At 49.2% G+C, this 21,128-nt stretch overlaps 1 protein-coding gene across 1 annotated transcript in view; it reads right to left on the reverse strand.

The window, feature by feature from the left end:
- LOC139754294 (dipeptidase 1-like) overlaps positions 1–21,128 on the reverse strand; it is a 68,566-nt gene that overhangs the window by 15,475 nt on the left and 31,963 nt on the right. Inside the window, exon 4 of the mRNA XM_071671677.1 lies at positions 9,514–9,666. Within this exon, the coding sequence (XP_071527778.1) occupies positions 9,514–9,666 (153 nt within the window). The remainder of the gene's footprint in view (positions 1–9,513; positions 9,667–21,128) is intronic.

Raw genomic sequence — 21,128 nt, forward strand, 5'->3', positions numbered from 1 at the left:
GATAAGACTCGGGGCAAAAATCAGGACCATCGCTGGAGCCTTACCTTTCATACATTACCGCCGACGTCTGCCCAAAACTTTCTGACAAATTCTGGAGTTATTAGAGAACCATTTAAAAGTTGCATGAAGTTGTGAACTTCTTTATGATTATGTCTCGGCGTAATTAATGAGCGTTTTGTCGGCTGGCGGTGGTGGGGTGGGGGCTCGGGGGTTGGGGTGGAGGTGGGGGGTTGGGAGGTGGGTGGGGGTGGTGTCGGGTTAGGTCAATCTCCTCCCCCCCCACCTCCCACATCCATCCCTCACCTTAAATATAAATCTTCTATAAACATTAGCGTGTGGCTCTCACAGTTAACCGTAAACATTAATGAAAGATGAGCATTAATGCGAGGCTTTCAGAGTCGACCAAAAACATTGATGAACTATATACAACAGTTAGCTTAAACACTTGATGTTCAGCTATGAGTCAACCATAAACAATAGTGTCTGGCTCTCTCGGTCAACCATGAACATTAGTGTCTGGCTTTGAGTCCACCATAAACATTAGTGTCTGGCTTTGAGTCCACCATAAACATTAGTGTCTGGCTCTGAGTCCATCATAAACATTAGTGTCTGGCTCTGAGTCCATCATAAACATTAGTGTCTGGCTCTGAGTCAACCATAAACAATAGTGTCTGGCTCTCTCGGTCAACCATGAACATTAGTGTCTGGCTCTCTGAGTCCACCATGAGCCCCCCCAGTACCCGGCTCGTGCCGTGTCACAAGGGGAACTCGTTGCCCCACATGCTTCCCATTTTATTCATGCAGGAAGAACACTCCCCACCCCCCCACCACCCAAAACCCCAACCCCCAAAACCCAAACCCCCCAAACAACCCCCTCCCACCCCCCACCCCCAAAACCCACACAAAAACTCCCCCCACCACCCCCCAAAAGAAACCCCCACCCCCCAAACTACCACCCAGAAACCCCTCCCCCCCCCCCCAACACCCCAACACAAAAACCACCCCAAAAAAGCAAATCCCAACCCAAAAAAACCAAACCCCAAACAAAAACTAAAAACACACCCCCAAAACCCACCCCCCCAAACCCCCTACCACCCAAAAAAACCCCAAAAAACCACACCCCCAAAACAACACAAAACCACAACCACCCAAAACCCAACACCCCCCCAAAAACAAACCAAAACCACCACCCACCAACACAACAACCCCTAAAAACCAACCACCCCCCCTAAAACCCCCCCCAACCACCCCACCCCCCAACAAACCCCCAAAACCACCCACCAACACCCCCACCACCCCAAACCCCCCAACCCCAACCACCCCCAAAACCCCAAAACCCACCCCCCCACCACCACCCCCCAAAAACCACCACCCACCACTACCCCCCCCCCCCACCCCCCCACCAACACCCCCCCAAAAAAAACCCCCAAACCCCAACACTCCCAACCCCCCAAACCCCCCCACCCCCCCCAAAACCCACTAAACCCAACCCACCCCCACCACCCAAAACCCCCCCTCCCAACCCCCCCCCAACAACCCCAACAACACTACCACCACCACCCAGCAACACTACCACCCAGCAACACTACAACACTACCACCACCACCACCAGCAACACTACCACCACCGCCACCACCCAGCAACACTACCACCACCGCCACCACCCAGCAACACTACCACCACCGCCACCACCCAGCAACACTACAACACTACCACCCAGCAACACTACCACCACCGCCACCACCCAGCAACACTACAACACTACCACCCAGCAACACTACAACACTACCACCCAGCAACACTACAACACTACCACCACCACCCAGACAACACTACAACACTACCACCCAGCAACACTACAACACTACCACCCAGCAACACTACCACCACCACCACCAGCAACACTACAACACTACCACCAGCAACACTACAACACTACCACCACCACCCAGACAACACTACAACACTACCACCACCACCACCAGCAACACTACAACACTACCACCACCACCCAGCAACACTACAACACTACCACCCAGCAACACTACAACACTACCACCACCGCCACCACCCAGCAACACTACAACACTACCACCACCACCCAGCAACACTACCACCCAGCAACACTACAACACTACCACCACCACCCAGCAACACTACAACACTACCACCACCGCCACCACCCAGCAACACTACAACACTACCACCACCGCCACCACCCAGCAACACTACAACACTACCACCAGCAACACTACAACACTACCACCACCACCCAGACAACACTACAACACTACCACCCAGCAACACTACAACACTACCACCACCGCCACCACCCAGCAACACTACCACCCAGCAACACTACAACACTACCACCACCACCCAGACAACACTACAACACTACCACCACCGCCACCACCCAGCAACACTACCACCACCGCCACCACCCAGCAACACTACCACCACCACCACCACCCCGCAACACTACCACCACCACCACCCAGCAACACTACCACCACCACCCAGCAACACTACAACACTACCACCACCACCACCCAGCAACACTACCACCACCGCCACCACCAGCAACACTACAACACTACCACCACCGCCACCACCCAGCAACACTACCACCACCGCCACCACCCAGCAACACTACCACCACCACCCAGACAACACTACAACACTACCACCCAGCAACACTACAACACTACCACCACCACCCAGACAACACTACAACACTACCACCCAGCAACACTACAACACTACCACCCAGCAACACTACAACACTACCACCACCACCCAGACAACACTACAACACTACCACCCAGCAACACTACAACACTACCACCACCACCCAGACAACACTACAACACTACCACCACCACCCAGCAACACTACAACACTACCACCCAGCAACACTACAACACTACCACCACCACCCAGCAACACTACCACCACCACCCAGCAACACTACCACCACCACCACCCAGCAACACTACAACACTACCACCCAGCAACACTACCACCACCGCCACCACCCAGCAACACTACCACCACCGCCACCACCCAGCAACACTACCACCACCGCCACCACCCAGCAACACTACCACCACCACCACCCAGCAACACTACAACACTACCACCACCACTACCCAGCAACACTTCCACAACCACCACCCAGCAACACTACCACCACCACCACCCAGCAACACTACAACACTACCACCTGCACACTACCACCACCACCACCACCAGCAACACTACCACCACCGCCACCACCCAGCAACACTACCACCACCACCACCCAGCAACACTACAACACTACCACCCAGCAACACTACAACACTACCACCCAGCAACACTTCCACCACCACCACCCAGCAACACTACCACCACCATCGAGACAACACTACCACGACCATCGAGACAACACTACCACCACCACCACCCAGACAACACTACAACACTATCACCAGAAGCTAAACAACATTACGACCAGCAGCAGCCAGGGCAACACTCCAGCACAAGTTGTCTCCGGTGTCCAAAGTCTGGCTGGAACATAAGACTGGAAACATCCTCGTCTTAAAAGTTTTGCCCGAGGTTCCTATCAGACATACCTTCCTCATCTGGAACGTCAAGACTCCAGAGAGGAAAAAACAACAACAACAACAATAACAACAACAACAAAAACACTTAAATAAATCATTTGGAAAATACAATAGCGCCAGTGATACGATGTATTGTCTCGGGAACTGGATAAGAAAAATGCATTTACGAATCTCACGGCGTCATGACGCAGCGTGGCGCTGCTGTTCATAGAATCTAAAGGAAATTTCGGTTTAGCTGGCCGGGAATGAGAGAGGGAGGGTGAGGGAGAGAGAGAGAGAGAGAGAGAGAGAGAGAGAGAGAGAGAGAGAGAGAGAGAGAGAGAGAGAGAGAGAGAGTGAGGGTGGGAGGGAGGGAGGAGAGTGAGAGACTCGCCTGGGATCCTATAAGCACATCATGGCCTATAACCAACCCTCTTCACTTCATCTTTGGTGGGGGTCACCTCATCACAACCAAAGTCTATAAAGACTCTCTCCTCATGGTCTATTAAACTGGTTATCACCCTTACCGTCTCCCTTCCACTGCTTCTCATCTCGGCCTGGCATGATCTTATCTTGCCTCTATTTTTTTTCCTCCTCATTCGCTCGTCCTCTGCAGCATATTTTACACTTCGTCGTCACCTTACCCAAGTTTCTTCTTCCATTTGATTTTTCTCAGGTGGATGACGACACCCCCAGAGACTAAGTGGACGACCACCCCCAGAGACTAAGTGAAAGACCACCCCCAGAGACTAAGTGAAAGACCACCCCCAGAGACTAAGTGGACGACCACCCCAGAGACTAAGTGGACGACCACCCCAGAGACTAAGTGGACGACCACCCCCAGAGACCAAGTGGACGACCACCCCCAGAGACTAAGTGGACGACCACTGCTACGAGACCTCTCTACATACGACCATTTAGGGGTCATGTCAGAGGCCCTGTCATCCATCATACCTAAGGGTCGTACCATCGTCCTCAAAAGGGTAAAGAAGCCACACTTGATGGCCTGTGGACCAACTTATTAGAAAAGGTTAAAGGCTGTAGTACACACTACAGATGAGCGTTACCTGCATATCATCAAAGGACAGGTGTAAACATGGTCATAACGACGATATATATATGTATGTATGTCTGTATGTAGGGACGTCCACCCCTTCCGTATAAAAGTGTTCCCTCCCCTGCGGAGTCTCCGATCCCCTGGGAAGCATTTCTTCCCTTGGGGATTGTGGCTTCCCTTGGAGAGTGTGGCCTGCCCTGGGGAATGTGGCCTGCCCTGGGAAGTGTGGCCTACCCTGGGAAATGTAGCTTGCCCTGGGAAGTGTGGCCTACCCTGGGAAGTGTGGCCTACCCTGGGAAGTGTGGCCTACCCTGGGAAGTGTGGCCTACCCTGGGAAGTGTGGCCTACCCTGGGAAGTGTGGCTTGCCCTGGGGAGTGTGGCCTATACCCTGGGGAGTGTGGCTTGCCCTGGGGAGTGTGGCCTGCCCTGGGGAGTGTGGCCTGCCCTGGGAAGTGTGGCCTACCCTGGGAAGTGTGGCCTACCCTGGGAAGTGTGGCTTGCCCTGGGGAGTGTGGCCTGCCCTGGGGAGTGTGGCCTACCCTGGGAAATGTAGCTTGCCCTGGGAAGTGTGGCCTACCCTGGGAAATGTAGCTTGCCCTGGGAAGTGTGGCCTACCCTGGGAAATGTAGCTTGCCCTGGGAAGTGTGGCCTACCCTGGGAAATGTAGCTTGCCCTGGGAAGTGTGGCCTACCCTGGGAAATGTAGCTTGCCCTGGGAAGTGTGGCCTACCCTGGGAAATGTAGCTTGCCCTGGGAAGTGTGGCCTACCCTGGGAAATGTAGCTTGCCCTGGGGAGTGTGGCCTATACCCTGGGGAGTGTGGCCTATACCCTGGGGAGTGTGGCCTACCCTGGGAAATGTAGCTTGCCCTGGGAAGTGTGGCCTACCCTGGGAAGTGTGGCCTACCCTGGGAAGTGTGGCCTACCCTGGGAAATGTAGCTTGCCCTGGGAAGTGTGGCCTACCCTGGGAAGTGTGGCCTACCCTGGGAAATGTAGCTTGCCCTGGGAAGTGTGGCCTACCCTGGGAAGTGTGGCCTACCCTGGGAAGTGTGGCCTACCCTGGGAAGTGTGGCCTACCCTGGGAAGTGTGGCCTACCCTGGGAAGTGTGGCCTACCCTGGGAAGTGTGGCCTACCCTGGGAAGTGTGGCCTACCCTGGGAAGTGTGGCCTACCCTGGGAAGTGTGGCCTACCCTGGGAAGTGTGGCCTACCCTGGGAAGTGTGGCCTACCCTGGGAAGTGTGGCCTACCCTGGGAAGTGTGGCCTACCCTGGGAAGTGTGGCCTACCCTGGGAAGTGTGGCCTACCCTGGGAAGTGTGGCCTACCCTGGGAAGTGTGGCCTACCCTGGGAAGTGTGGCCTACCCTGGGAAGTGTGGCCTGCCCTGGGGAGTGTGGCCTACCCTGGGAAGTGTGGCCTACCCTGGGAAGTGTGGCCTACCCTGGGAAGTGTGGCCTACCCTGGGAAGTGTGGCCTACCCTGGGAAGTGTGGCCTACCCTGGGAAGTGTGGCCTACCCTGGGAAATGTAGCTTGCCCTGGGAAGTGTGGCCTACCCTGGGAAGTGTGGCCTACCCTGGGAAGTGTGGCCTACCCTGGGAAATGTAGCTTGCCCTGGGAAGTGTGGCCTACCCTGGGAAGTGTGGCCTACCCTGGGAAGTGTGGCCTACCCTGGGAAGTGTGGCCTACCCTGGGAAGTGTGGCCTACCCTGGGAAGTGTGGCCTACCCTGGGAAATGTAGCTTGCCCTGGGAAGTGTGGCCTACCCTGGGAAGTGTGGCCTACCCTGGGAAGTGTGGCCTACCCTGGGAAGTGTGGCCTACCCTGGGAAGTGTGGCCTACCCTGGGAAATGTAGCTTGCCCTGGGAAGTGTGGCTTGCCCTGGGGAGTGTGGCCTATACCCTGGGGAGTGTGGCCTACCCTGGGAAATGTAGCTTGCCCTGGGAAGTGTGGCCTACCCTGGGAAGTGTGGCCTACCCTGGGAAGTGTGGCCTACCCTGGGAAATGTAGCTTGCCCTGGGAAGTGTGGCCTACCCTGGGAAATGTAGCTTGCCCTGGGGAGTGTGGCCTATACCCTGGGGAGTGTGGCCTACCCTGGGAAGTGTGGCCTACCCTGGGAAATGTAGCTTGCCCTGGGAAGTGTGGCCTACCCTGGGAAGTGTGGCTTGCCCTGGGGAGTGTGGCCTACCCTGGGAAATGTAGCTTGCCCTGGGAAGTGTGGCCTACCCTGGGAAGTGTGGCCTACCCTGGGAAGTGTGGCCTACCCTGGGAAGTGTGGCCTACCCTGGGAAGTGTGGCCTACCCTGGGAAGTGTGGCCTACCCTGGGAAGTGTGGCCTACCCTGGGAAGTGTGGCTTGCCCTGGGGAGTGTGGCTTGCCCTGGGGAGTGTGGCCTATACCCTGGGGAGTGTGGCCTATACCCTGGGGAGTGTGGCCTATACCCTGGGGAGTGTGGCCTATACCCTGGGGAGTGTGGCCTATACCCTGGGGAGTGTGGCCTATACCCTGGGGAGTGTGGCTTGCCCTGGGGAGTGTGGCCTATACCCTGGGGAGTGTGGCCTATACCCTGGGGAGTGTGGCTTGCCCTGGGGAGTGTGGCCTACCCTGGGAAATGTAGCTTGCCCTGGGAAGTGTGGCTTGCCCTGGGGAGTGTGGCCTATACCCTGGGGAGTGTGGCTTGCCCTGGGGAGTGTGGCCTATACCCTGGGGAGTGTGGCCTATACCCTGGGGAGTGTGGCTTGCCCTGGGGAGTGTGGCTTGCCCTGGGGAGTGTGGCCTACCCTGGGAAGTGTGGCCTACCCTGGGAAGTGTGGCCTACCCTGGGAAGTGTGGCCTACCCTGGGAAGTGTGGCCTACCCTGGGAAGTGTGGCCTACCCTGGGAAGTGTGGCCTACCCTGGGAAGTGTGGCCTACCCTGGGAAGTGTGGCCTACCCTGGGAAGTGTGGCCTACCCTGGGAAGTGTGGCCTACCCTGGGAAGTGTGGCCTACCCTGGGGAGTGTGGCCTATACCCTGGGGAGTGTGGCCTATACCCTGGGGAGTGTGGCCTATACCCTGGGGAGTGTGGCCTACCCTGGGAAGTGTGGCCTACCCTGGGAAGTGTGGCCTACCCTGGGAAGTGTGGCCTACCCTGGGAAGTGTGGCCTACCCTGGGAAATGTAGCTTGCCCTGGGAAGTGTGGCCTGCCCTGGGGAGTGTGGCCTACCCTGGGAAGTGTGGCCTACCCTGGGAAGTGTGGCCTACCCTGGGAAATGTAGCTTGCCCTGGGAAGTGTGGCCTACCCTGGGAAGTGTGGCCTACCCTGGGGAGTGTGGCCTATACCCTGGGGAGTGTGGCTTGCCCTGGGGAGTGTGGCTTGCCCTGGGGAGTGTGGCCTATACCCTGGGGAGTGTGGCCTACCCTGGGAAGTGTGGCCTACCCTGGGAAATGTAGCTTGCCCTGGGGAGTGTGGCTTGCCCTGGGGAGTGTGGCTTGCCCTGGGGAGTGTGGCCTACCCTGGGAAGTGTGGCCTGCCCTGGGGAGTGTGGCCTATACCCTGGGGAGTGTGGCCTATACCCTGGGGAGTGTGGCTTGCCCTGGGGAGTGTGGCCTACCCTGGGAAGTGTGGCTTGCCCTGGGGAGTGTGGCCTATACCCTGGGGAGTGTGGCCTATACCCTGGGGAGTGTGGCCTATACCCTGGGGAGTGTGGCTTGCCCTGGGGAGTGTGGCTTGCCCTGGGGAGTGTGGCCTATACCCTGGGGAGTGTGGCTTGCCCTGGGGAGTGTGGCCTATACCCTGGGGAGTGTGGCTTGCCCTGGGGAGTGTGGCTTGCCCTGGGGAGTGTGGCCTATACCCTGGGGAGTGTGGCTTGCCCTGGGGAGTGTGGCTTGCCCTGGGGAGTGTGGCCTATACCCTGGGGAGTGTGGCCTACCCTGGGAAGTGTGGCCTGCCCTGGGGAGTGTGGCCTATACCCTGGGGAGTGTGGCTTGCCCTGGGGAGTGTGGCTTGCCCTGGGGAGTGTGGCCTATACCCTGGGGAGTGTGGCCTATACCCTGGGGAGTGTGGCCTATACCCTGGGGAGTGTGGCCTATACCCTGGGGAGTGTGGCCTACCCTGGGAAGTGTGGCCTACCCTGGGAAGTGTGGCCTACCCTGGGAAGTGTGGCTTGCCCTGGGGAGTGTGGCCTATACCCTGGGGAGTGTGGCCTATACCCTGGGGAGTGTGGCCTACCCTGGGAAGTGTGGCCTACCCTGGGAAGTGTGGCCTACCCTGGGAAATGTAGCTTGCCCTGGGAAGTGTGGCCTACCCTGGGAAGTGTGGCCTACCCTGGGAAGTGTGGCCTACCCTGGGAAATGTAGCTTGCCCTGGGAAGTGTGGCTTGCCCTGGGGAGTGTGGCCTATACCCTGGGGAGTGTGGCCTATACCCTGGGGAGTGTGGCCTATACCCTGGGGAGTGTGGCCTATACCCTGGGGAGTGTGGCCTATACCCTGGGGAGTGTGGCCTATACCCTGGGGAGTGTGGCCTATACCCTGGGGAGTGTGGCCTATACCCTGGGGAGTGTGGCCTACCCTGGGAAGTGTGGCCTACCCTGGGAAGTGTGGCCTACCCTGGGAAGTGTGGCTTGCCCTGGGGAGTGTGGCTTGCCCTGGGGAGTGTGGCTTCCCCTGGAGAGTGTGGCCTATACCCTGGGGAGTGTGGCTTGCCCTGGGGAGTGTGGCCTATACCCTGGGGAGTGTGGCTTGCCCTGGGGAGTGTGGCCTGCCCTAGAGAGTGTGGCTTGCCCTGGGAAGTGTGGCCTACCCTGGGAAGTGTGGCCTACCCTGGGAAGTGTGGCCTGCCCTGGGGAATGTGGCCTGCCCTGGGAAGTGTGGCCTCCCCTGGGGAGTGTGGCCTACCCTGGGGAGTGTGGCCTCACCTGCGGAGGACCTGACGAGGACGGTGTCCCTGGGGTTGGCCGCGATCATGCGCTTCACCACGTCGATCTGCTCCAGCAGCAGCTGTACCGTGTTCAGGTACTGGGACTCACACGGTACGTACACCGACCAGAACTGTGGGAGAGACGGTACGCTGTGTTATAGTATCATGAGGGACGGTACATGGTCCTCAGTCTCCAAGAAACGGTACAGGAACCTCTCTCTCTCTCTCTCTCTCTCTCTCTCTCTCTCTCTCTCTCTCTCTCTCTCTCTCTCTCTCTCTCTCTCTCCCAGGAGAGGTCCCCTGCCAGACGTAGTACCTAACTACACAACAGGTGTTCGGGTTGTGACCTGGGAGGTCATCATCACTCGGAGAATAAAGGAACCGTCAATTTTCAGGTCACCTGCCAGGATGTCAGGCCGTGCTCAGAGACCGTACCCTCGTGCTCAAGGGCCGTGCTCAAGATAACCACCAAACCATCAAACAAGGTTCAACTATCTTGCTCAACAAGATGAAACCGCTTGACTCCAGAGCTCAAACTATCACAGCCAAAATCTAAAACAATGGCTGGCGAGCTTAAACCAGGACGTTAAACCATCGTGACCATGACGTTAAACCATCGTGATCAGGACGTTAAACCATCATGATCAGGACGTTAAACCATCATGATCAGGACGTTAAACCATCATGATCAGGACGTTAAACCATCATGATCAGGACGTTAAACCATCATGATCAGGACGTTAAACCATCATGATCAGGACGTTAAACCATCATGATCAGGACGTTAAACCATCCAGTAGAGGATATGGAAAAAAAAAAAAAGAAAAATTACCCTGTCATCGGGGTCGACCCGCCGCCGCGCTACTCGGGGCTTCGAACCAATGATCCGGAATTTCGGAGTCGAGTGAGACGGAGCACCAACCACCACGCTACGAACGACCCGTCGTTTAAATGACGTCGTTTGGTTCCTGATCCTCCAGGCGGTATCGCCGTGTTATGTACCCCCTACTCATACCCACCCCGCCTCCTTGACACACACACACACACACACACAGGGAGACCTTCTCGAAGACGTGAAGATAAATTTCTGTTTCACTCCCTCATTCGTGTGAGAGAGAGAGAGAGAGAGAGAGAGAGAGAGAGAGAGAGAGAGAGAGAGAGAGAGAGAGAGAGAGAGAGAGAAATATATACGTTCTTATTTTGATTCCGAAACCTAACTCGCTCACGTGTGTGTGTGTGTGTGTGTGTGTGTGTGTCATGTCATGTGACCGTCTGCCTGGCTGCGGAATCCTGGGAAACAGGTGAAATATGCAAAACATTTCGAAATATTGAAGACAGACATTGTAGAACGGAGAAGCTTCGCTGCTCAGGAAGAGCAATAGTGAATATATGAATTCCAGCATATGAGTTATATACACCCCGGGTTTTGTCTGGCATATACTCCTACTGCGGTATGATGTGATATAATCCGGTAAACGTGGGGTATATGTTGGCCAACTCTATTGGAAACACAAGACAGTCCTTCTTAATAAGGAACTGGCATTCATATATATATATATATATATATATATATATATATATATATATATATATATATATATATATATATATATATATATATATTTTTTTTTTTTTTTTTTTCTTCAAAAGAAGGAACAGAGAAGGGGCCCAGGTGAGGATATTCCCTCAAAGGCCCAGTCCTCTGTTCTTAACGCTACCTCGCTAACGCGGGAAATGGCAAATAGTTTGAAAAAAAAAAAAAAAAAATATATATATATATATATATATATATATATATATATATATATATATATATATATATCTTTCGTACTATTCGCCATTTCCCGCATTAGCGAGGTAGCGCTATGAACAGAGGACTGGGCCTTAGAGGGAATATCCTCACCTGGCCCCCTTCTCTGTTCCTTCTTTTGGAAAATTAAAAAAAAAAAACGAGAGGGGAGGATTTCCAGCCACCCGCTCCCTCCCCTTTTAGTCGCCTTCTACGACACGCAGGGAATACGTGGGAAGTTTTCTTTCTCCCCTATCCCCAGGGATAACAAAGTGAAAATATACCCATTAAATATGAACCAAATAATCACAGAATCTTGGAAAAGAATAAGAGTTAATTACTTATTCACAGGCCTTAATATATTCCAACATATATTTCAATCCCAGATTCATATTCAGCATGATAAATACCCTTTATACTTAGGTTTTCATACAAATCCATCACCATCACAAAATTGCCAAAAATTGCAGGTAATAGTTCAGGATATTTTTCAAGCGAAAAAACTTTTCGTTTTAAAATCGAAATACGACTTAATGAAATGCTTATATACGTCAAATGTACAGAGAAAGTATCACATAATACTTCCTAAGGTGACATATACCTAGTAAATGGGAACCAAATAATCACAAAATCTTCAAAAAGACTGACCACTAATTACTTATTTATATGCCTTAATGCCCCAAACATATATTTCTACTACATACTTGATTTCGGCATGAAGAGTAGACCTTCTACTGAGGTTTTCAAACGAATCAATTACCCTCACAAAAATACCAAAAATTGAAGCTACTAGGTCAGGGTTATTTTTTGGCCCAACGACCTTTTTGACTGAAAAGTGATATATGACATAACGGAACACTTCTATATATGAATGATCACGGAAAATATCTCACATTGCTTCCTCAAGTCGACATACACCCAATAAACGTGAAATGGATAATATCAGATGAGACGAAAGTGAGAATTTATCACTTACTTATAGGCCTTAGTGTACTCTCGACAAATTTCAGCCCTAGACTGATACTCAGCATGAAAAATACTACATTTACTGAAGTTTCCAAGCAAATCTATTAACGTCATAAAAAAATTTACGTGTTTCTTCTGCGAAAAACTATTTTAATACTGAAATATGACAATGAAATGCTTTTATACTTCAAATGATCATGGAAAATCTCACATAATACTTCCTTAAGGTGACAGATACCCAATCAATGTGAACCGAATAATCAAAAAATCTTCAAAAACATTACCCACTAATTATTCACTTCTATGCTTAAAGGTCTCCAAACATATGTTTCAACTCCATATCTAATTTCCGCATGAAGAATAGTCCTTATACCGAGGTTGTCAAGCAAATCAATAACCCTCACAAAAATACCAAAAATGGAAGGTAATGGTTCAGGGAATTTTTTGGCCAAAAAAACTTTTTGTTTTAAAAGTGAAATATGTCATGATGAAACACTTCTATATCTGAAATGATCACAAATAATATCTCAATGCTTGCACAAAGTGAAAATATACCCATTAAATATGAACCAAATAATCACAGAATCTTGGAAAAGAATAAGAGTTAATTACTTATTCACAGGCCTTAATATATTCCAACATATATTTCAATCCCAGATTCATATTCAGCATGATAAATACCCTTTATACTTAGGTTTTCATACAAATCCATCACCATCACAAAATTGCCAAAAATTGCAGGTAATAGTTCAGGATATTTTTCAAGCGAAAAAACTTTTTGTTTTAAAATTGAAATACGACTTAATGAAATGCTTATATACGTCAAATGTTCATAGAAAGTATCGCATAATACTTCCCTAAGGTGACATATACCTAGTAAATGGGATCCAAATAATCACAAAATCTTCAAAAAGACTGACCACTAATTACTTTTTTATATGCCTTAATGCCCCAAACATATATTTCTACTACATACTTGATTTCGGCATGAAGAGTAGACCTTCTACTGAGGTTTTCAAACGAATCAATTACCCTCACAAAAATACCAAAAATTGAAGCTAATAGGTCAGGGTTATTTTTTGGCCCAACGACCTTTTTGACTGAAAAGTGATATATGACATAACGGAACACTTCTATATATGAATGATCACGGAAAATATCTCACATTGCTTCCTCAAGTCGACATACACCCAATAAACGTGAAATGGATAATATCAGATGAGACGAAAGTGAGAATTTATCACTTATCTATAGGCCTTAGTGTACTCTCGACATAAATTTCAGCCCTAGACTAATACTCAGCATGAAAAATATATATATATATAAATATATATATATATATATATATATATATATATATATATATATATATATATATATATATATATATATATATATATATATATCTTTTTTTTTCTTTTCTTTCACACTATTCGCCATTTCCCGCGTTAGCGAGGTAGCGTTAAGAACAGAGAACTGGGCCTTTGAGGCAATATCCTCACCTGGCCCCCTTCTCTGTTCCTTCTTTTGGAAAAAAAAAAAAAAAAAAATAAAATAAAATAAAAAAAAAGAAATAATGAGAGAGGAGGATTTCCAGCCCCCCGCTCCCTCCCCTTTTAGTCGCCTTCTACGACATGCAGGGAATACGTGGGAAGTATTCTTTCTCACCTATCCCCAGGGAGGATATATATATATATATATATATATATATATATATATATATATATATATATATATATATATATATATATATATATATATATATATTTCGTTCCCTGTTTCTCAATTAGGCTGTCCAGTCCTCCCCTCAGTATTGCCCTCATGGTGTTTGACTAGTGTTGGGCAGTTCCCCCCCCCCCTCTCTCTCTCTCTCTCTCTCTCTCTCTCTCTCTCTCTCTCTCTCTCTCATTACGGAGTATTTTTTTTTCTCCCATCAGCCTCTCCTTCTCTTTGATTCTGTTCCAGCTAATTTCATCTCCGGTCGTTTCCTTCCGTCGCACCTGTGCCTCCAGGACCAACAACGACTCCCCTGGACGACGAGCCCGAGCCCCCCGGACCTCCCCCACCTTCCTGACGAACTCGTGTGGACACCAAATCAGTTTTATCCTCCTAGTAATCTACACCGTCTCATTATCATCCAGCTCCCCTGGAGCGCCCCGCCTTCCATCAGGTCTTCCTGTAATTCCGACCTTCGTTCATCCTCCTCCCTACCTCCCCCACCCCCCTTCCCTTCCCTATCTTCCTCCCCGAGTGTCATTTTTCTTTTTTTTTTTCCATATCTCCTCCTCCTCCTCCTCCTCCTCCTTCTTCTTCTTCATCAAGATCCTTCCCATTACATCCTGGATCAAGATACGTGATTCACGACGGAGCTTCTTGACGCGTATGACCCCCAGGGAGGGAGCCACTGTCTCTTCTTGATCTCATCTCTGCCATTTCTGTCCTGTTTTCCTTAAGATTTCATATATATATATATATATATATATATATATATATATATATATATATATATATATATATATATTGCCTGCGAATCCCAAATCCTGCGTCCTCTGTCGAATTTGTCGTCAGAGCTTCGCGCCATCCAATTCTTAGGCCAAATCTTAACGTAGGTAAGCTCGATGCACTCTCTCTCTCTCTCTCTCACTCTCTCTCTCTCTCTCTCTCTCTCTCTCTCTCTCTCTCTCTCTCTCTCTCTCTCTCCTGCGTCGGAAAGTACATGCATCAAGTTTACTGACGAAGGGACGACCGACCTACTGCGCGACCCCACCAAGTATCCATTCTACACCCACAGGTCCCCCACGTCCTCTTATAATGCAAGTATCATTCTCATATATCTTTTTTTCTTTTGCCATTTAATGTGCTATCATTCCCGAATGAAAGAAGAGGTCATGATGGCTTCATTCACTCAGATAACAAGTGAGGAACGATATCTCTTTCTTCAGTTTATGGAGTTTAATATCTCTGCATTCATTATGAACTTCTATCTTAAGATTTCTTTTTTTGGAGGGGGGAGGAATTAGTTACGGTTAAAAGACAACCGCATCAGGGATACTGAACCGCAACGAACCGTGCCATGGTTCACGGTCCTGGGGATTGAACCGCTCCACGGTTCACGGTGTGAGTGGGGGTGAACAACTACATGGTTCATGACCTTAGGAGTCGAACCACTCCATGGTTCATGGTGCTTTATAAACAAAGAATCCAGACAATATATATATATATATATATATATATATATATATATATATATATATATATATATATATATATATATATATATATATATATATATATGGATGGGGTTGTTAGGGAGGTAAATGCAAGAGTTTTGGAAAGAAGGGCGAGTATGAAGTCTGTTGGGGATGAGAGAGCTTGAGAAGTGAGTCAGTTGTTGTTCGCTGATGATACAGCGCTGGTGGCTGATTCATGTGAGAAACTGCAGAAGCTGGTGACTGAGTTTGGTAAAGTGTGTGAAAGAAGAAAGTTAAGAGTAAATGTGAATAAGAGCAAGGTTATTAGGTACAGTAGGGTTGAGGGTCAAGTCAATTGGGAGGTGAGTTTGAATGGAGAAAAACTGGAGGAAGTGAAGTGTTTTAGATATCTGGGAGTGGATCTGGCAGCGGATGGAACCATGGAAGCGGAAGTGGATCATAGGGTGGGGGAGGGGGCGAAAATTCTGGGAGCCTTGAAGAATGTGTGGAAGTCGAGAACATTATCTCGGAAAGCAAAAATGGGTATGTTTGAAGGAATAGTGGTTCCAACAATGTTGTATGGTTGCGAGGCGTGGGCTATGGATAGAGTTGTGCGCAGGAGGATGGATGTGCTGGAAATGAGATGTTTGAGGACAATGTGTGGTGTGAGGTGGTGTGATCGAGTAAGTAACGTAAGGGTAAGAGAGATGTGTGGAAATAAAAAGAGCGTGGTTGAGAGAGCAGAAGAGGGTGTTTTGAAATGGTTTGGGCACATGGAGAGAATAAGTGAGGAAAGATTGACCAAGAGGATATATGTGTCGGAGGTGGAGGGAACAAGGAGAAGAGGGAGACCAAATTGGAGGTGGAAAGATGGAGTGAAAAAGATTTTGAGTGATCGGGGCCTGAACATGCAGGAGGGTGAAAGGAGGGCAAGGAATAGAGTGAATTGGAGCGATGTGGTATACCGGGGTTGACGTGCTGTCAGTGGATTGAATCGGGGCATGTGAAGCGTCTGGAGTAAACCATGGAAAGCTGTGTAGGTATGTATATTTGCGTGTGTGGACGTATGTATAGACATGTGTATGGGGGTGGGTTGGGCCATTTCTTTCGTCTGTTTCCTTGCGCTACCTCGCAAACGCGGGAGACAGCGACAAAGCAAAAAAAAAAAAAAAAAAAATATATATATATATATATATATATATATATATATATATATATATATATATATATATCAAAAACCGATGTTTCAAGTCATTAGATTACCTCTTGTGCTAATACATAAATAGGAAATATAATGAAAAAAAGAAATGAAATTGTCAACAGTGAATCTATTTTAGAGAGAAAATTTGTAGTTACGTCCAATGTAATCCACTTATGGCTGTAAACCAAACGCGAATAAAATCATCCATATTCTTAATTGTTCGAATTTATCCTTCACGTCATTACGAAAAATTGTAAAATTATTTGATTGAAAAAATAAAATCATCGGGGAATATACAGCAATCTTTCCACACATTCAATATTTACAACCCATGCACCACCACAGCCACAAACACCATCCACATCACCACAACCACCACCACAACACCACCACAATGTCTCAAAGGGTTGCCTCCAGACGTCTTTATGTGGTGTGTAGGACGAGTGTGTCCGGTTGGCTCGGGTTTGATAGGCGACAGTGTCTGGCAACTTCTGCACACGTTGCCAAAAAGTGACACTTGTTTCCAACGACGAAAACGAAACAAAAGTTTACCTCAAGAAAATATTCCTTGTCTTAGCTTATCATCTTTTCTCACTCACTTAACACTTCGATCCCGTTGTCATTCTCTTCATGAATGAAGTAGTTTCATGATTTGCTTCAACCATTTTTCCATGAACTACTTCCATAAATAAGAATTATACCTATAACACTTTCGTCTATCGGCAAGACTTGTGTATATTTATTTCTCTGACACAAACATTAATTTCTTGCCTTCACTGATGTGTGTGTCGGATTGAAAAAATAAATATATATATATATATATATCTGGGTCGCTGTCGGGCCACTGTGGACAGAAGATATGCCAATATATCTTTGAGACGAAATCTATGCCATATAACAGATCTCCTCCACTTCATTCCGACGAGTAAAGAACGTCACGTTTATATCATCATATCTCTACAGTATCTGTCTGATAAAAGATCCTAATGGTCTCAGTCCGTGTGGCAGGTTTGATGCTTGTAGGTACATTCTATAGTGAGACATTGATGCTTATTCCTCTTTCTTGGAGAGAGAGAGAGAGAGAGAGAGAGAGAGAGAGAGAGAGAGAGAGAGAGAGAGAGAGAGAGAGAGAGAGAGAGAGAGAGAGAGAGAGAGAGAGAGAGAGAGAGAGTTCCTAAGGACTGGCTGAGGGACGAAACAAACGGGTATTTCTCTCGATTTCCCCTGGTCTCTTGAGCATGACGGTGCGACCCCTGCAGCAATATGTTTGCGGATCTTAAAGATCTTAAGAACGATAGTGCGACCTTTGAGCATGGCGCTACGACCCTTGAGCACGATGGCACGACCCCTCAGATATATATATATATATATATATATATATATATATATATATATATATATATATATATATATATATATAATGGTATAACTTCCAATCTGACCTGAAAGGTCGGTGACTGATAATCAATATATATATATATATATATATATATATATATATATATATATATATATATATATATATATATATATATATATATATATGAAATGATTTACACTGAGGTTTCAAGATGATGATGATGACAACGACAAAAAAAAAGAAACACACACACAAACCGATAATTCGAATTGTTATAATCTCAAAATCATCTTCCGCCTCCATATCTCGCCGAAGACAAGGGATAAGCCATTTGTCGTCTGGATTCATTCCCAGACAGCAACACGACACAGCCCAAGTTTCTCCTCTCCCCTTCCCTCCACCTCTCCTTTCCTCCCTCACGGATGAAGTCAGTGTCTGGGGCTGCTACTGCTACCCCTCACCTTCCCTCCACCCATCACATTATTTCCCACGATGATCAAACTTCCCTGTATCATCAGCTTGTCTCGACCCGAACCGAACCGAACTGAACTGAACCGTTGTCAGAAACTTTCTTGTCCGTGACACTTTTGGGGACAAGGGCGGCCGCCAGCCCGATCTTCAACATTATTGACAGTTTAACTTTCATTGAGTGTGTGTGTGTGTGTGTGTGTGTGTGTGTGTGTGTGTGTGTGTGTGTGTGTGTGTGTGTGTGTTTGTTCTCTCCCTCACGAAACTAATCTTTGGAAACTCGTTCTTTTCCCCTGTTGGCTCTGGCGACACAAGAACTGCTGCTTCTGCTTGAGCCTGGAACGCTTCCAGAGCAGAAGGTACTGAGAGACTCATCTTCTTCCACCACATACTGACCACAAGAAGATGACATTAAGACATCAGAAGGTTCGTGGCGGTCCTTCCCCACCTCACATGGCCACCTTTGGTTCTGGCACATGGTCCAACCTAACCTCTCTCGGAGTGCACTCAACGCATCAACTCACTAAACCTACGAAATAATCTGGTTTCACTAACTACATGTACGATCCGTGGTAGTTATGTCGAGGATCATGTTACAGTGTGTTTAAGACCGTCATAATACATCCACCAGTATGAGAGTACTATAGCAACCAGATCGGATCTTCTACCACACCAAGAGCAACTAACCTTTATATAGTAAGTGATGCAGTAGACACAACGAAGAAATCTTATTACCCTACCGGGGCCACAACACCCAGGACAATCCGCCATCAGCCACTGGTATAGTAAACTGGATGAGGTGATCGGTTCAGCCACGCCACCATATGCCAGATTCTCCCCCAGCCTGACACCACCTCCCACCCCAGCACACTTGAGACAGTCAGTACACCAAGGTACTAGACAGCTACATAGCCTCAACGTGATGCGCTTCGCCAAACCGACTTATTTGTGATATAGTTCAAGGAGTTCTTCCAGGAGCTGGTCAAACCCGCTCCTCTCTTCCATCATCAGCGCTTTCCTCCGCCATCCAAAATGCCCCTCGTTGACTGGAAGACAACATATGCTTCCCCAGTGCCGAAGAGTTAACAAGGCCACAACCTCCCAGAGATTTCCGACCGACTGTCTTCAGTCCCACTCCCAACTTCCTCAGTGAAAAGTTTTGTTCTTAACAGGGCTTACGTAGCCACTGCAAGGTCTGCGGTCCCTCAGCAGTTGGACAGTGTGAAGAAGACCTCCTCAACCGACCATTGTCTCGTCGGCTTCCGGCTGGGCTTTATCTGTCGCAACCTAGGGAGAAGCAAGACCTCTGTGGTTCCCACCTTCGATGACTTCACCCAAAGCTTTAGACCTACTCGACCACAGCATGATGATCAGCAACACCATTAACCTTGGGCTACGGTAGAGTCTCGTGCCATGGCTTGCAGACTTCCTCAGTGAGCGTCGTCTGGCTGGACGCTTCCGATGGGCCATCTCCACCTCTCCAGTCCCTCACCTGTGGCCGCCCAACAGATCACGGGGATGGAGCCCTTGTGTTTACTCATCCGTATAGCTGCTGCACACACGGATGCACGTGCTCGATGGCCTCGCGTCCACGACTTCATCACCGGCGTCAGCCGTGACAGCAACACTTCTCTCGATCATATCGCCCATCAGAACATTGTTAACAATTTGTAAAGCTGGACCACCGCCAACCACGTCACCATCACCTAAACCAAGACCCCAGTGAAGCAGGTCATGTCTCACCTCCGGAGTCGTGCTCCCCCACCACCCACACTTCTGCCTCACCGGACCCCAGTCTCCCCCAGGTTGCGCAATCTGCTGAGCCTCCCGGCGTTACCTTGGACGATAAGCTGGAGGGAGCGAGTCTTTGCCATAATCAGATCCTCCAGCTGTCGCCTCTGAAATCTTCGTTAAGACACCTCAAGAATACACTCACTCAGCATTCATTATCATATCCCCCCCCCCCAGCCTCCCGACTGCCCTCCCCATCTCTGGTCTGCCCTTCCCATCCCCCAACACAACAAGGGCTACAGGGAGAAAGAAAAAAAGTGAGGAAATGATCAAGAACATCCTCGGTCCTGCCACTCTCTGTAACTATCACCTGGACCTCAGGTCCGGGGGAAAGCTACCACACCATCCCCAGCCAAGTGATGATCGAAGGGGGGTACCAGGACCACAGACACCAGGTACCAGGACCAGGGCCACCAGGTGGGTACCAGAACCAGGGCCACCGGGTGGGTACCAGGACCAGCGTCATCAGAGGGGTACCAGAACCAGGGCCACCAGAGGGGTGGGTACCAGGACCAAGGCGAGGTGGTAGGTGTCTCCTTAAGGGCGAGGGAAAGAGATCTTTATGGAAAACAGGAGAAGTGTGGAGAGTGTGGCAGAGGGAAATGAGGACACGCACGATGAGAAATAATGATGGTGATGATAATGGCGCGGAGTGGAGAAGAAGAGGAGGAGGATGGTGATGATGACAGTGAACAAGAGGAAAGAAAGGTAAAGCTAGACATAGAAAATAGAAGAGAGTGATGGAAGAATTAACAGAAAGGAATAAAGAAGATATAAGAAAACAGAGGAATTGGCGGCAAAGCAGAGAATGAAGAGATGCGAGAAAT

This window comes from Panulirus ornatus, chromosome 16 (genome assembly GCF_036320965.1).
Source record: "Panulirus ornatus isolate Po-2019 chromosome 16, ASM3632096v1, whole genome shotgun sequence".
NCBI classification, from domain to species: Eukaryota; Metazoa; Arthropoda; class Malacostraca; order Decapoda; family Palinuridae; genus Panulirus; species Panulirus ornatus.